Source organism: Cimex lectularius, unplaced genomic scaffold (genome assembly GCF_000648675.2).
Source record: "Cimex lectularius strain Harlan isolate CLEC.00 unplaced genomic scaffold, Clec_2.1 scaffold248, whole genome shotgun sequence".
Lineage (NCBI taxonomy): Eukaryota > Metazoa > Arthropoda > Insecta > Hemiptera > Cimicidae > Cimex > Cimex lectularius.
Window position 1 is genome coordinate 634,291 of NW_019392778.1, and position 17,773 is coordinate 652,063.

Below are 17,773 nucleotides of genomic sequence, written 5' to 3' on the forward strand. Positions count from 1 at the left end.
ACGAGGGAGACAGTGGGCCAACTAGGGGTGGACATTAAATGAAAAATTAATACAAGACCCTTTTGGTTGGTCTTATGGTCCATGTGATCTCGCTTTTTCCTACTTTCAAAATTGACTCAATGTTAGGTCAATCATAGAACTCAAGTTTAACACGGTTGGTTATGTAAGACTGTTATGTATTATCTGCCAAAAGTTGAATTATGAAGGATGGAGTAGGTGGTACTGACTTATGGTCCGTTTGGTCTCGCTTTTTCCCTTAAGTACCGACTAATTATTAAGTTGTTCCTTAATCTTAATCTGTTTTAAGGCAGCAGGCATGATTAGATTGAGAGGATCATTTTGGCATTATATCATACTTGCACTAGATGGCATCAGTCACCGTCTTCGGTCCGTCGGTTCTTGCTTGTTCCCCTTGGATTGGGGTTTTTGCGACAGCAGCTTCTGACAGGACGGGTTTTATCTCAGAACAGTCGCAGTTTGGGAAAAAAGGCGAGACTCCGCGGACCCCCATTCCACGCCCCACCACATAGGGGGATGATAGTCGAACCGCGGTCGTGTGCCTTCGGAGCGGGGGCCCTCCTTTCTAAATATACCGGCGGTTCAGTCTACTCCGACACCGCGGATCCGACGTTTCACCCCCACCCACGTTCCGTCGTCATCATCCCGACGGCTCGTCAATTTTTGTCATCATTGATCATTGATCCGTTATGAAGTGATATGTTCACCGGGTTCAAAGTGCTACGGTCCAGGTCTGAGGATAGGAAGAAAGACAACAAAAAGTCCTCGAGCAAATGTAAGTCGTTAACATAGACAAACGAGTCAATTATGGTCAATAATTGTACGGCCCAACTCGGTTCTTCAAGGAACAAATTAAACCAAAATTCCTCAGGCAGATTTTTTGAAATTTTGTTCTTGCATCAAGGCAAATGTCAATAATTGACTTAAGTTTGATCAAATTTCCTCAGCCATAACAAGGGATATAAAAATAAGTTAGTTCAAGGTAAGAAAATCATCTCAGTTAACATACTTCTAAAAATAATTTAAAATAAATTCCCCTGAACAGATTTTTTATTTATTTTGTCCATAGGTCGATGTTTTTGCGGACAATACTTTGAACATGTTTGGTCCAATTTGATCGACCAAAATGCGAGATATAAAAAAAATATTGGTTCAAGATAAGAAAATCATCTGAGGGAACATACTTCTAGGCAGGAATACTAACCTTATTTACCTGGGCCTTTTAAATTGTAGATCGAGGCTTTTGTGGTCAATAATTTAGTCAAATTCGGTCCAATCCAAAATGCCGGTTCCGTTTTGGATTGGATAAGACAACTAAACAATACTAACCCGGATCCCTGGTCTCTCACCTCTCTGATCTGGGCAGGATCGTAGGAATTTTTCATTAAACATCGTAAGTCAATAGGTCAATAATTGTCGAAATTGTAAAATTCGGTTGGTCAAATAGCAAGTTATTGATGAAAGTTTGCTTTGGTTGGGCTCCCTAACGAAACTGCGCTTTTCTCTTTCCTGGCCTCTTGAATGAGATTTCCTCACTTTACAAATTTGAACCAAATTTAAGCTATAGGTCATAGGTCAATAATTCTTCCATTTTGTATAGAACAATGTAAATCATTTTGCGATATATCGAAGAATATAAGTTTTGGATGGCTTCAGACAATGCTACTTTCAGGCCTCCTTGACTCTTTCTTCTTGAAAGTTTTAAACCATTCTCGTTACTTTGAAGATCAATAGGTCAATAATTGTATAAAGTGTCATTGAATTAGATTGACCAATCATCTAGATAATCAAGGAAGTTTTGAGTAAGCTCAGACACAATAATTATTTTTTTGGCCAACTAAGCTTCTTTCTTATGACCGATTTTAACCAAATTTTGACCTCGGATAATACGTCAGTAGGTCAATAATTGTATAAAGTGTCATTGAATTTGATTGATCAATCATCTAGATAATCCAGGAATTTTTGGATAAGTTCAGACACAGAATAATTACTTTTTTGGGCCTACTAAGCTTATTTCTCATGACCGATTTTAACCAAATTTTGACCTCGGATCATATGTCAATAGGTCAATAATTGTGTAAAGTATCAACGAATTTGGTTCACCAATTATCTAGTTAATCAAGAAAGTTTTGGGTAATCTCAGGCATAGAAGAATTAATTTTTTTGGCTTCTTTCTCTTGACTGATTTTAACCAAATTTTGACCACAGATCATAGGTCAATAATTCTGCCGTTTTGTATTGAACAATATAAAACAGTTAGCCATATATCAAAAAAATAGGTGTTGGATGGTTTCAGATGAAATAGCATGCTTTCGGGTCTCCTTGACTCTTTCCACTGGACAGTTTTGAACCATTTTCAGGCCATACATTGAAGATCAATAGGTCAATAATTGAGTAAATTGTCATTGAATTTGATTGAACAATTATCTAGATAATCAAGGAAGTTTTGGGTAATCTCAGGCATAGAAGAATTAATTTTTTTGGCTTCTTTCTCTTGACTGATTTTAACCAAATTTTGACCACAGATCGTAGGTCAATAATTCTGCCGTTTTGTATTGAACGATATAAAACAGTTAGCCATATATCAAGAAAATAGGTGTTGGATGGTTTCAGATGAAACAGCATGCTTTCGGGTCTCCTTGACTCTTTCCACTGGACAGTTTTGAACCATTTTCAGGCCATACATTGAAGATCAATAGGTCAACAATTGAGTAAATTGTCATTGAATTTGATTGAACGATTATCTAGATAATTAAGGAAGTTTTGGGTAAGCTCAGACACAGAATAATTAATTGTTTATTAATTGTTTGTTTTGCCTACTACTACTTCTTTCTCTTGACCGATTACAGCCAAATTTTGACCACAGATTGGTCAATAGGGCAATAAAGTTAAAAAAATTTCATTAAATTCGATGTCATAATTGAGTACATATTTACGAAAAAAGGGCTTGAACTCCTTCGGTCTCTGTACTTTGGACTTTCCAAAATAAACAAATCCCTTGTTTATCACTTTATTCTGATATCTTGTTTGAAAATGACTTGTAAATTCTTAAAGCGGTTTATTTTCCTACGCGCGCGCCCATACGCACGGAAACACCCCACCGTTGTATACAGAACCTTGTATTGTGAATGTTACTAACCCGGCCGAGCGCGAACTTCTCGGCTTAAATTAATAAAAATTGATCCAATTATTGACCCATTTACTCATAGCTCAGATCTGTCAATGAGTAAAGAAGAAAATCATGTTTTATGACTGGCCAGTACAAAACACAATTTCCTCCATATCACGCTAAATATTCTGCATTATTTAATAAAAATAAGATCAACTATTGATCAATTGATCTATTATCTGTGAAAAAATGTCGATCAAAATCTCTCCTGAGAAAATTGCCCAAGAAGCCAAAAAGTGAAATGTGTTACAAATCAACTTCAATTCAAGCAAAACTTAATTTCATGGATATCTCTCTAATTGGCCAATTGATTTTAAGCAAAGTTGCCACAATTATTGACCTATTGACTTGTGATGCTGAAAAAAAAATTAGTTTAATTCTGTCAAAATTTAAAGAGCCCAAGAAGCCTACGAGCAAACTGTTTTGTGTCTGAAGCCATCCAAAACCAATTTCTTCAATATCCCGCCCTGATCGACCAAAATTGGCTAAGATGTTCAGTAATGTACGCTTTGATCTGCCGTTTAAATTGGATTAAATTGGGCCCGAAAATATTTTTTAATTAGGGACGACAATTACAATATTGCGAGGTTTCCTTTCATATAAAAACAATTTCGTCAATAACTCCCAAATTTATAGGAATACGTTGATAATAATTGAGACAGCTATTGACCTATGGATGTTGTATCTATAGCCCTTGACAGGAAAGAAGCCAAAGACTCGTGACAAATTAGCTTCTTGAACTTATCCTACATAGCATTTATTTTGTTAAATATCTTGCTAACATATGTGCCAAATTTAATGCTATTTAACATTGTTATTCACTGTTTAGACCTCTACATAACGAATAAAGTTTGTTATATCTGTTTTTATGAAATTGACTTATTGGGACATAAGTCGGAGTATTTTTTGGCAAAATTGACCTCCTCTCATTTGACCGTGTTCCCTCCTCAACTGAGCAGCACATGTCAATAAAAATTGACACGTTTGTTGGTCATTCCATCTTTCATGGTATGGTATGGTGGAAAGGATGCTGGGAAGCGGCGCTTGTATTCCCCAGGCACTGCAGCCTTCTGGCTTATTGTACCTTCCCAGTTCCCTAGCTTAGTCAATAGACTCAATCCTTCTACTCAGAAGTATCTGGTCATTGACTGTTATTGCTGCAATTTGGTTCCCTGAGTCTTTTTCGTACGTTAGGTTAAACCTCCATTGAGCTGTTGCTTCGCATTCGAAGATGATATGAGTGGCTGTTTCCTCCTCCTCATTACATAATCTGCAAATGGGATCATCATTGACCCATGTTGTGTAGATGTTTTCTCAGACAGGTTAGTAGTCCCACCACTCCTCTGAGTTTTGCCCTCTCCAATTGTAGCAGTGTTTTTGCCAATTTTGGTGAGGGTTGTTTCATCATAAGTTTACTATGTCTAGCACCGCTAGAGTTTATCCACTTCTCTCTTTGTTTTGTTTGGAAACATTCTGCGATGGAGGATTCTATGTTTGTTTTTGTCATCCCAAGGATAGGTTCAGGGCCTATGTATGGTCTTGCAGATCCTCCTCTGGCCAGTTTGTCTGCTTCTTCGTTACCCAGAATTCCCCTGTGCCGTGGCACCCAAGATATCATTAAGTTGTTGTGTTTCCCCAGGTGTTAGAGATTTTGGATACATTCACTGACTAGTTTTGATGTAATTCTTTTACATGCCAATGCTTTAATAGCTGCTTGGCTGTCTTCTGATCTTATGAGGATTTTTTTGTCAGTGTAACCTCTTGTAAGATTTTCCAGGACACAAGCGAATAAAATAAAAATTGACTCGTTTGTCGACCATTCCATCTTTCATACAATGTTCCAATTTTGGTTCAAATCGGTTCAAAAAAAGTTGACTTGTTGGGGCATAAATCAGAGTATATTTTGGCAAAATTGACCCCCTCTCATTTGAAAATGTTCTCTCATCAACTGAGCGCACATGTCAATAAAAATGACACGTTTGTTGATCATTCCATCCTTCTTATAATGGCTTTATTTTGGTTCAAATCGGTTTCTAAAAAGTTGATTTATTGGGGCATAAATCAGAGTATATTTTGGCAAGATTGACATCCTCTCATTTGAAAATGTTCTCTCATCAACTGTGCAGCGCAAGTCAATAAAAATTGACAAGTTTGTTGGCCATCCCATCATTCATACAATGTTCCAATTTTGGTTCAAATCGATTTCTAAAAAGTTGATTTATTGGGGCATAAATCAGAGTATATTTTGGCAAGATTGACCTCCTCTCATTTGAAAATATTCTCTCATCAACTGAGCAGCACAAGTCAATAAAAATTGACTCGTTTGTTGACCATTCCATCCTTCTTATAATGGCTTTATTTTGGTTTAAATCGATTTCTAAAAAGTTGACTTATTGGGGCATAAATCAGAGTATATTTTGGCAAAATTGACCCGCTCTCATTTAACTTTGTTCTCTCCTCAACTGAGCAGCACACGTCAATAAAAATTGACACATTTATTCGCCATTCCATCCGTCATACAATGTTCCAATTTTGGTTCAAATCGGTTTTTAAAAGGTTGACTTATTGGGGCATAAATCAGAGTATATTTTGGCAAAATTGACCCGCTCTCGCTTAACTTTGTTCTCTCCTCAACTGAGCAGCACACGTCAATAAAAATTGACACGTTTATTCACCATTCCATCCGTCATACAATGTTCCAATTTTGGTTCAAATCGGTTTTTAAAAGGTTGACTTATTGGGGCATAAATCAGAGTATTTTTTGACAAGATTGACCCCTTTACACTTGACTGTGTTCCCTGCTTAACTGACCATCACAAGCCAATAAAAATTGACACGTTTATTGACCATTCAATACTTCATACAATGGCTCAATTTTGTTTCAAATCGCTTTTTAACAACTTGCCTCATTGAGGCATAAATCTGTCTTTCTTGGCAAGGTTGACTCTCTCATGTGAAAGTACCTCCTGGACATAAGTCAAGAACAATTGACATTTTGCCCTAGGTTGATATTACAGACAAAACTGACAACCTGAGCTGGAATGGCTTTTGTCGCCAATATTTTGCTCGTCTGAAAAGCTCTATTTCCGTGTGGCCCAACCGCCAAATCGATCGATTTAAGTGATCATTTTTTTTTACTATTATCTCTTCCTTTTAACCCTTTCTTATCACCCTTCTGGACGGTCGGGAGGAGGCAGGAAATCAAAGCCGACCCCTATCAATCTCCCTCCTCCCGGACACATTAAAAAAACTTAATTTTCCCGTTTATTTTGAAAAAAAATCTCAATCCTTTGCTTTTCTTGAATCCGGACGATTATAAATAATGGGCTCTACCGACCCAGATGTTGATAATCCGTGAGCCCTGGAATTGTGGGTTGGGGAGAAACATTTATAATCATGACTAATGCTCATCTGGATCATATTTTTTTAAATATATATATAAATTCTTTCTCTCATTCCTCTGTACAATGTAGTAATCAGCTTGGACTGAAAAGGGAAGGACTTAATTTTTCATTAAAGTTTGTGGCAGGAAGTCCACGGGCTTAAATCATGAAATACACTCCCTTCATTTTTTTTAAATAAATCCTTCTGCTTTTTTTTAATCAATAAAGCTATCTTTTAGGGGAAATAAGACAAAACTTCAAGATTAATTTGTTACAAGCCTAAACTGAAATGATTATCAGGCAAAAAGGCAACCATTTCTTGACAAAATTCTGCTCAAAAATGAAGTTTTGTTCTTCTTTTCGTCTGCGTAGAATCGTCTGCTAGAAGAAACAGCACCTCTTGCCCGTTTCTGTTTACAAAAAAAGCCCTTTTCCTCTGGCCAAAATTTAGAATGGACAAAAAATCGCGAGTTCTAGGGAAGGACAAATTAATACTTTTTTAAACCCTTCGGAGGCGAGAAGATTGATAGGGGGGCCGGTTTTAATTTCCTGCCCTTTCTTTCCAAAAGGAGCGATTTGATAAGAAAACCCCCAATCTCTAGAGATAAAGGGCCAAAGGGAAAGTTTAATCGTTTGAAAATGGTGAGCGCGTGGGGCCACGGAAATATCGCCTTTGAGACAGGCGAAACCGTCCGCTTTCCCATCTACCCAGATTGACGTGTTTATTTGTATAACTTTGCCCTATAAACAACTGGTCAATAATTGGGTCAATTTGTATTAACTTATTTCCAGGACATGCACAATAAAATGGAAAGGGGACAACAGAGCCGAGGCAAACTCTGTTTTATGCCCAAATAAGCCTACTTCTAAAAAAACCGATTTGAACCAAATTTGTGCCATTATATGAAGACCGAATGGTCAATAATCTTGTTAATTTAGATTGACTTGTGTACGTCAATTGAACTGACAATCAAAAAGTTGACAACATAGCCAAGTCAAACTTCGTTGGCCAATAAGTCAAATTTTTAAAAACAGATTTGACCCAGATTTGTACCATTATATGGATGGTACAAGAATGGGCAATAATTTTGTTAATTATTATTGTTTTACACCGATGAATCAAACAGATACATAATAAAATAAGAAAGGATCAACCTTGCCAAGAAAAGCTCTGTTTTATGGTCCGATAAATCTATTTCCTCCCAACCAATAAGAACCAGATTTGTGCCATTATATGAAGTACTGAATGGTTAATAATCGTATCTATTTTCATTGACTTTTGCTTGGCAATTTACGAGAAAATAATAAAATGAGAAGGGACCAACCTTTGCAAGACAAACTCTGTTTTATAGTCCAATAAATCGATTTCTTCCCATCCGATTTGAAATAGATTTGTGCCAGTATATGAACTACTGAATTGTCAATAATCGTGTCAATTTTTATTTGAGTTGTACTTGTCAATTAAGGAGTTACACAATTAAGTGTGAACATGCCAATTTAGCCAATTCAAACTCCGATTTATGCCCAAAAAAGTCGATTTCTTCAAAACATATTTGAACCCGATTTGCGCCATTACATGGATAGTCAATAATTTGCTCAATTTTGATTAACTTGTGCTATTCAATTATGAATTTTAACAATCAAGTTTAAAATTGTCAAATTAACCAAGTCAAACTCGGATTTTACGTCCAAAAAAGTCGATTTCTTAACAACCGATTTGAACCAGATTTGTGCCATTATATGAACTACTGAATGGTCAATAATCTTATCAATTTTCATTGACTTTTGCTAGTCAATTAACGAGATACACAATAATATGAGAAAGGACCAACCTTGGAATACAAATCTGTTTTATAGTCCAATAAATCGATTTTTTGCCATCCGATTTGAACCAGATTTGTGCCATTATATGAACTACTGAATGGTCAATAATCTTATCAATTTTCATTTACTTTTGCAGGTCAATCAACGAGATACTCAATAATATGAAAAAGGACCAACCTTGCAAAACAAATCTGTTTTATAGTCCAATAAATCGATTTTTTGCCATCCGATTTGCACCAGATTTGCGCCATTATATGAAGTACTGACTGGTCAATAATAGTATCAATTTTCATTGACTTTTGCTAGTCAATTAACGAGATACTCAATAATATGAGAAAGGACCAACCTTGCAAAACAAATCTGTTTTATAGTCCAATAAATCGATTTCTTGCCATCCGATTTCCACCAGATGTGCGCCATTATATGAACTACTGAATGGTCAATAATAGTACCAATTTTCATTGACTTTTGCCTGTCAATTATCGAGATACACAATCAAATGGGAAGGGACCAACCTTTGTTAGACAAATCTGTTTTATAGTCCAATAAATCGATTTCTTGCCATCCGATTTGCACCAGATTTGCGCCATTATATAAGCCCTGAATGGTCAATAATAGTATCAATTTTCATTTACTTTTGCTTATCAATTATCGAGATACAAAATCAAATGGGAAGGAACCAACCTTTGTTAGACAAATCTGTTTTATAGTCTAATAAATCGATTTCTTACCATCCGCTTTTAAATAGATTTGTGTCAGTATATAAACTAATGACTGCTCAATAATAGTATCAATTTTCATTGACTTTTACATGTCAATTATCGAGATACAAAATCAAATGGGAAGGAACCAACCTTTGTTAGACAAATCTGTTTTATAGTCCAATAAATCGATTTTTTGCCATCCGATTTGAACCAGATTTGTGCCATAATATGAACTACTGAATGGTCAATAATCTTATCAATTTTCATTGACTTTTGCTGGTCAATTAACGAGATACTCAATAATATGAGAAAGGACCAACCTTGCAAAACAAATCTGTTTTATAGTCCAATAAATCGATTTCTTGCCATCCGATTTGCACCAGATTTGCGCCATTATATGAAGCCCTGAATGGTCAATAATAGTATCAATTTTCATTGACTTTTGCCTGTAAATTATCGAGATACACAATCAAATGGGAAGGAACCAACCTTTGTTAGACAAATCTGTTTTATAGTCTAATAAATCGATTTCTTACCATCCGATTTTAAATAGCTTTGTGTCAATATATGAACTAATGAATGCTTAATAATAGAATCAATTTTCATTGACTTTTGCCTGTCAATTATCGAGATACACAATCAAATGGGAAGGGACCAACCTTTGGAAGACAAACTCTGTTTGATGGCCCAACAAGTCGATTTCTTCCCAACAGATTTGAACCAGATTTGTGCTATTATATGAAGTCCCGAATGGTCGATAATGTGTCAGTTTTTATTGACTGGTGTACGTCTGTTGAGGAGATACAATCAAGTGTAAAGTTGACAATATAGCCGTCAAACTCGGATTTATGCTCAAATAAGTCTAGTTCTTTAAAAACTATTTGAACCATATTTGTACCATTACATGAATGGTCAATAATTGTGTCAATTTTGATTGACTTGTGCCAGTCAATTAAGGAGACACGATGAAGTGTAATGTTGGCAACTTAGCCTAGGAAAACTCTGTTTGATTCCCAAATACGTCGAGTTCTTCCCAGTAAATTTGAACCAGATTTGTGCCATCGTATGAAGTACTCAATGGTCAATAACTGTCATTTTTAATTGACTTGTGCTCGTCAATGAAGGAGATATATACAATTAAGTGTGAACGTGCCAACTTAGCCAAGACAAAATCCGATTTTTGCCCAAATATGTCTAGTTCTTAAAAACCTATTTGACAGATTTATGCCAATAGATGAATGGTACATGAGTGGTCAATGATTTTGTTAATTTTTATTGTCTTGCACGATGAATCAATGAGATCCATAAAAAAATGAGTAGGAGCCAACCTTTGCAAGACAAACTTTGTGTTATGCTCCTAGAAGTCTAGTTCTTTAAATTCGATTTGAATAAAATTTGGCCAGTATGTAGAGAAGCCATAAAACTTAAGAATCTCAGACCTCCTAGCCTCTTTAGACCCTGACAGATTTGAACCAAATTTAAACCACAGATCAATGGGTCAATAATTGCGTCAATCTTTATTGATTTATGCTAATAAGTTGATATGCACTGGATTGACCCAAATTCTTTGCCCTTTTTTCGACCTTCGTCTCTTTTGGAGGAAACGAGTGAAAAAAGCCCTCCTTACCACAAAAATAACACTTCAAGCCCTGTTTATTTTTATACTCTGTGTCCCCCTGCTTTTTTAAAATGAGTGGGCGTCAATTAGACCTCCCTTCGATATTTTTCAACCGGAACAAATTAAACGAAACGTGACTTTATAGGGAGGTAGATCCGTGGGTGTTTGATTGACGAAAGGCACCGAGAACCGATAGGTTGTGAGTTATAAAAGGGAAAAAGAGCGAGACGGAACGGACCTAACATTGTACCTTCGAGCCGAAGTGTTGTTCAGAGGCTAGGTGGATTTTCGCCTCTGCCCTGGCCGGGGTCCAACTCGTCGTATCCCTTTAACCCTAAAACGATGTGAACTCCGTTGAACCTTTGGAAATAGAAAAAAAAAACAGCGTCCTAACCGCTAATAAAAACAAAACAAACGAGACCAGACATCGAAACACAAATTAAAAAGAGAAAAAATTTCGAGACATTCGAGTACACGTGTTGAACACCCTTCAGACAGTTTCACCTCTACGTTTTAGTTTTTTGGTTGGCAGGGTGAACTGGAAAACGCCGTGACGTTTTGCATATCTATTAATAGTCGAATTAGAGCAGTCTGATCCAACGGGCGTTACGTGAGTCGGTCAACAATCCAGGCACCATAACAAAGAGTTCTCAGATTCCGAGAACTGACTACCCAGGCACCATATGATAAAACAGTTCGAAGATTCTATGAAACAATTGTGGGACATTACGTTCTGGCGCCATTAAAAACCGTCACAGATCAAATGAAAAAATTCCGGGAAATAACTGTCCAGGCGCGATAAGAAAGTTTCTCAGATTCTGAGAACTGGCTTTCCAGGCGCCATAACAAACATTTCTCAAATTCCGAAAACTCGCTATCCAGACGCCATAAAAAACGTTTTTCACATTCCGAGAACTCGCTGGCCAGACGCCATAACAGACGTTTCTCAGATTCCGAGAACTCGCTGTCCACACGCCATAACAAACATTTCTCAAATTCCGGGAAATAACTGTCCAGGCGCCATAACAAACGTATCTCAAATTCCGGGAAATAACTGTCCAATTGCCATAAGAAACGTTTTTTAATCTCCGAGAACTGGCTCTCCAGGCGCCATAACAAACATATCTCAAATTCCGGGAAATAACTCTCCAATTGCCATAAGAAACGTTTTTCAATCTCCGAGAACTGGCTGTCCAGACGCCATAAGAAAGTTTCTCAGATGCCGAGAAATGACTACCCACGCGCCATTAAAAAACTGTCTCAGATAACATGAAAAACTTCCGGGAAATAACTGACCAGGCGCCTTAACAAACGTTTCTCAGATTCCGAGAACTGACTTCCCAGGCGGGATACGAAAGTTTCTCAAATTACGAGAAGTGGCTGTCCAAACGCCATAACAAACGTTTCTCAGATGCCGAGAAATGACTACCCATGCACCATTAAAAAACTGTCTCAGATCCATGAAAAACTTCCGGGAAATAACTACAGGCGCCGTAAGAAATGTTTCTCAGATTCCTAGAACTGGCTGTCAAGACGCCATAACAAACGTTTCTCAGATTCCGAGAACTGTCTGTCCAGGCGCCATAAGAAAAAACAGTTCAGTTATCCTGCGAAACAATTCCGAGACATTGCCATATGCCGCCATTAAAAAAACTCTCAGATCAAATGAACAATTTCCGGGAAATGACTGTCCAGGTGCCATAAGAAACGCTCAGATTCCGAGAACTGGCTGTCCAGGCGCCATAAGAAAAACAGTTCAATTATCCTATGAGACAATTCCAGGACATTGCCATTTGGCATTAAAAAAACCAACTAAAATCTTCTGAAAACCTTGAAAGGGATATCCAACTGCTATATACAATCCTCAGACTTCTGGGCAGTTCAATGAAGTCTAATCGTTATCCTTTAATTTTAGGAACTTTGTTAAAGTTTGCTTCGTTTCTGTTTCAGGGAGCTTGGACAAAGCCCTGTGCCAGGGCAACTCGGATAGGGTGAAAGAGTCAACACCGGAGCCTCAACAGCCCAAACTTGACCTCAGTTGGGACGAGTTCTCCAGCTATGGTAACTGAACCAAATCAACAATCAGTCCATAAATTAAAAAAAAATGTGGCCCCAATTCGCAAAATACTTTAATTTTAGAACGCTCACGTTTATTGGAAACAGTCCAGGGAAACCACGCACTGTTTTAAGGCCCGGTCTGGACCGGTTGTTTTTTTCTATTTAAGTCCCAGTGGTTGGTTTTCTCTTTGAAATGATTGTTTCAAGAATTTGATTTTGTTGATCAGCCGGGAGCGATGTGACTACGACGAGGGTAGTCGGTGTTCCTTTGGAGAGGGACCCGCACATCGGACTGGGCATCAACCTCCGGCCGGCGGCCAACTACGCCTCCCTTGTCGTGACACACATCAAGCCCTATGGACCTGCTGACAGGTAGTCAAGCCACTTGTTAATTTGTTATATCCTAAGTTTTTGTGTTTTGTTTTCGATTCTTAGGGAAGGGACGATCAAAGTGGGTGACAGAGTTCTCGCCGTGGATGGAAAACGGCTCGGCGGGCTCAGCCTGGCCGAGGCCCAGAGCCTTCTGACGCAGAGGAATGGCTCAGGACAGTGTACCTGGCTTGTCATAGAGTACGACGTCTCCGTCATGAGCAACCTCCGTTCGACAGGGCCGCTCCTCATCGAGATCGAATCCTCCGGGGAGCTGATGAAGAACCAGATAGGCCTGAGCCTCATCGACTCATCCAGCGGGGTCATCGTCTCGAAGCTCAAGACGGCCAGCATCGCGGAACGGTACATACTCTCTTTCCACTCTGTTATTTAAAAAAATTGACCTATGGAACATTCCAGGTGCGGCGCATTCCTCCCGGGAGATCAGATCCTCGCCGTGAATGACGTCAGGGTCGAAAACTCGAAGCTGACTTCGACGAATGTCGCCAAAATCCTAGAAGATTCCAAGTGTCCGGTCCTTCAGATTGAAATTTTACCTGTTGCGACCACTGAGACTGGTGAGTTAGTTTAACCCCAAAGGTTAACCTTGGTCAGATCATCTGACGTGAACTACAATGACCTTTTGGTCCTTTGGTACCTAATGATATCTTCTTCCTTAGTTCCTGTCCGTTGAGCAGTCATTATAAAGAATATCTCTATCCTTCAATTCTCAAGATTACCATTTAGCCTAAAAAGTCGAGATCAACTTTGGTTAGATCAACTGGTAATTGATTTATGTTGTTTTCAGGAATGCAGAGCCAGTACTCGGGAAGCCAGAGCCCCCAGTACACACGCCAAAACTACCAGGACATCAATGACAACCAGTACCACCAGTACCAGAACTTTGGGAAAGACGACTACCTCCAGACAGACATCAAGATCGAATCCGGTCTGGTGAGCCTCCAGGCCCGACAAGGCGAGATGTACGGTATCATATTCCGTTCCGCGCCTTCTAAGAAAGGCGTTATTGTTTGTTACATCGAGCCAAATAGCATTGCCGATAGGTAAAATGACATCGGTCGCGTTTCAACGAGCATGTGTTCTTCTTGTCTGTCTCTTGTTTCCAGGTCTGGAGTGCTCCAGGTCGGCGACAGAATACTGATGGCCAACGGAAGGCCAGTCGAGAGGCTGAACCGGCTCGAAGACCTCGGCACCACACTTCACCTCTCTGTACAGTTCGACGTCGAGGTATGGAGGAGTCAGCCGAAGGAGAACATCAAAAGGGTGAGACTGACTCGCTCCCTCGCCTCAGGCTTTGGCGTCACCATCACAGGTCAATATCACAAAGTACTAGTTGAGTACCATCATAGTGTGGTACTTTATCCTAGGGGAGATAGGGATGAAAGAGGCGGCCCCAAGGCCTTCCGCACCTTGACCTGAGTAGGTCTACTGTGCTCCTTTAGTATTTACAACTCACTGGCATATATCAAAGTTGTTGATCAATGTCCAAAGCCAGGCCAACAGCTCCTTAGTGAAGAAATGCTTGCAGCTTTTCCCTCTCCTATTTTCAAAATTCTGCACCTATATAGACCATCATGAAAATATAAAATGATTCTGAGGCCTTCTCATCTTCCTGGAAGTATCTGTAGTGTTTCTTCTGTCTGTGCATGTGCTTTCTTAAGTGCAGTGCCCTGTCCAAATCCTGGTTCGGTTGTAGTTGCCTTCCAATATTTCCTTTGTAAGTTTTGTGGATGGCCCTTCTATGAATTTATTCACATGCCTCAAGCCTACAGTATTATTTCACCAAACTTTGGACTCATTGAGGATCTATTTTAGAATGTCTCAAGATGCTAGGCCACAGTAAGTCCATGTTGGCTAACATATCAACCTTTTCATTGCCTCTATGCCCCTGAACACCCAGGGACCCATGCCAGTGTCACTGACTTCCAGTCAGGACCTCCATGCAGTTCCAAATGGTATTTGCCTTCACCTTACATGAAGCTAGGGCCTTTAGTGACTGTCAGAGAAGATGGCTATCTTCCAGAAATGTATTCCTGCCTGCTTCCTTCCATGGCTTCATCGTTGGGATAGTCTCCCTTAGCCAGTAAGCTCACAGGTTATGGCCATGTAGATTGACCTGTGAGTGCAATTGTTGAACTTCACTTCCGAAATGATATCCTTCCCTATGAACAAGTTGAGCTCAATTCTGAAACTCCAACCTACAGATGTTCTACCCTCTCAACAAGTAGAGTTCCATCGTGGCACTCCATCCTGTAGATATTTTCTTTTAACAAATTGAGTTCTTAGGTGGTACTGATATGGATGCCCTTCCCATTCGACAAGTTGAGCTCTATCATGGGACTCCTTACATATGTTCTACCCTTTAAAAAGTACAGTTCCATTGTGGTACTCCATTCTGCAGATGCCCTTCCATTTCAAAAGAGAATTTCCATCATGGTATTCCATCATAAGGTTGTCCTTCCCTTTCAAAAGTGGATTTCCATCATGAAACTCCATTATATGGATATCCTTCCATTTCAAAAGTTGAGTTCCATCATGGTACTCCATCCTGCATATGTTGTTTTCTCTTTCAATAAGTGAAGTTCCATCATGGTACTTTATCTTATGTATGTCCTTAATTTACAACTAATAATTTGTTTTTTTTTTGTTTTTTTTTGCGTTATGATCTAGCATATTAGCCATCGTGACAATTCTTATATGTGTGTTCAAATTGGGGGGGTTATTGTGAAAAAAGGGCCAGAGGCGACGGTGGGAATCGAACCCACGACCGCGGCGTGAGAGTCTCTCATGCTAACCACTCAGCTACCGCGGACCCCCTACTCCAACTAATTGGGTTACATCGTGGTACTCCATTCTGCAGTTACCTTTTTCTTTCTAAAGTGGATTTCCATTGCGGTGCATCTTACGGTTGTCCTTCTCTTTTACCAAGTGGAGTTCCTTCGTGGTAGACCATCATATAGATGTCGTCCACTTTCAAACATAAATTTACTCTATTGTATGTATATCCTACTCTTTAGTAAGTGTAGGATAACCACTAAAAAGTGGATTTTCTATTGTGGTCCTCCATCATACTGGTGTTCTTCTTTTTAAACTAGCTAAGCTCCATCGTACAGTTGTTCTTCCCTTTAAAAAGTCGAGTTCCTTTGTGGTATTCTATCTTATGGATGTTCTTTCCTTTCAGATTCTCCAGAAACTGGGATTATTGTATCAGAAGTGAAGTGGGGCTCCGTGGCACACAGGTGTGGCAGGATTTTCATTGGTGACCGTCTCGTCAGGATAGATCAGACCAGGGTTACCGACATATCTGTAGCAATGAGAGTTTTTAAGAGCTGCAATGAAGAGGTCACTTTCTACCTATGCCCTGGAGATGGTAACAATTTCTGTTTTACAAATATAAGGTTTTTTGCTTTTTATTAATTTGATCTTTGACATTTAGGCAATGTCGATCTCGGTTATTCAAGCCCGGGTTTGCCTTCTGTCGATTCAGCCGTGGAATCCTGGGACTCTAGCATTGAGCCTAATCTATATAATGGTATGTTTTAATGTATGGTATGTATATAAATTTTTTTATTGTAATATTCTTAGGATATGGCAACTCGGACTGGCGGATGGATAACAGGCAGAGCCTGACGACCCAGCAGTCGGGTGAGTTGATACTTTTGATATGTATTGATGCTGATTAACAAATTTGACCGGTTGGTTAGATGATGATGAGACCTGCTCGTCCATTCGTCTCTCAGAGGGTGATTTAGAACAGAGAAGGATGAAAATACCGCCTCCTCCGCCTTCGCCTCCCTGCCCTCTCCGGACCAACTACAACATGAGGAAGATCAAGCTTCCCGCCCATTGGAGGGGGTCGAGCATGAACGACACTGGCCTGGACGTCGAGAGCCACCACGTTGACAAGAGCCAGAGCGTGTCGTTCTCGACCTTCCGCAGGCCGGAGGCAGAAACAAAAAACATCTTCCAGGTCACACTTTACAAGAGTTTGGTCTTTGACGATTTCGGCTTCTCCGTTTCAGACGGCCTGTATGAAAAGGGGGTCTTCATTAATACAATAAAGCCTGGAAGCCCAGCTGACCTTGCCAACTCTCTTAAACCGTACGACAAGATCATCAAGGTAAAACTTTTCTCAATAATAAAATAATAAAAACAATAAATACAATAATTATTGTTCTTAAAGGTGAACGACATACCGACTCATGATTTGGACTGCTGCATGACTGTCCCGCTGATGGCTTCAGCGGGTAAGAAGCTGACTCTGACTGTGGCGAGACACCAAGGACCCAGGCCAAACCTTCCCAAGGTAAGAAAAACCAAAAACAATCATCAAATCCACCCACTTATCATCAATGTTCCAACAGGAATCGACATGGGTCGATGAGGTCGGCTTGGAAGCTCAGCCCGACCAGGACTTCAAGAAGACAGAAACACTATGAAACTATTTTCTACTTTAAAACTTTTTTCATCTTTCCTTATTATTTTTTGTTTTATAAGATAATAAAACTAAATGGAAAGTGACTAGGCTAAAGAACCTACTTTTCTTTATTTTCCTTTTTAGTTTGTACTTGATTTTGGTTTAAATAAACATTAAGAAACAAATAAAACA

At 39.1% G+C, this 17,773-nt stretch overlaps 1 protein-coding gene across 1 annotated transcript; it reads left to right on the top strand.

Annotated features, from left to right (window-relative positions):
* Window positions 1–590: 590 nt before the first annotated feature.
* LOC106670789 (glutamate receptor-interacting protein 2-like) lies at window positions 591–17,773 on the top strand. Its single transcript, XM_014401380.2, has 13 exons — window positions 591–793; window positions 12,667–12,777; window positions 13,002–13,146; window positions 13,210–13,506; window positions 13,564–13,721; window positions 13,952–14,207; window positions 14,271–14,476; window positions 16,346–16,534; window positions 16,601–16,696; window positions 16,750–16,809; window positions 16,869–17,284; window positions 17,348–17,470; window positions 17,529–17,773. The coding sequence occupies exons 1-13, from the start codon at window positions 718–720 to the stop codon at window positions 17,601–17,603; spliced, it is 2,208 nt and encodes a 735-aa protein (XP_014256866.1). The 5' UTR covers window positions 591–717; the 3' UTR covers window positions 17,604–17,773.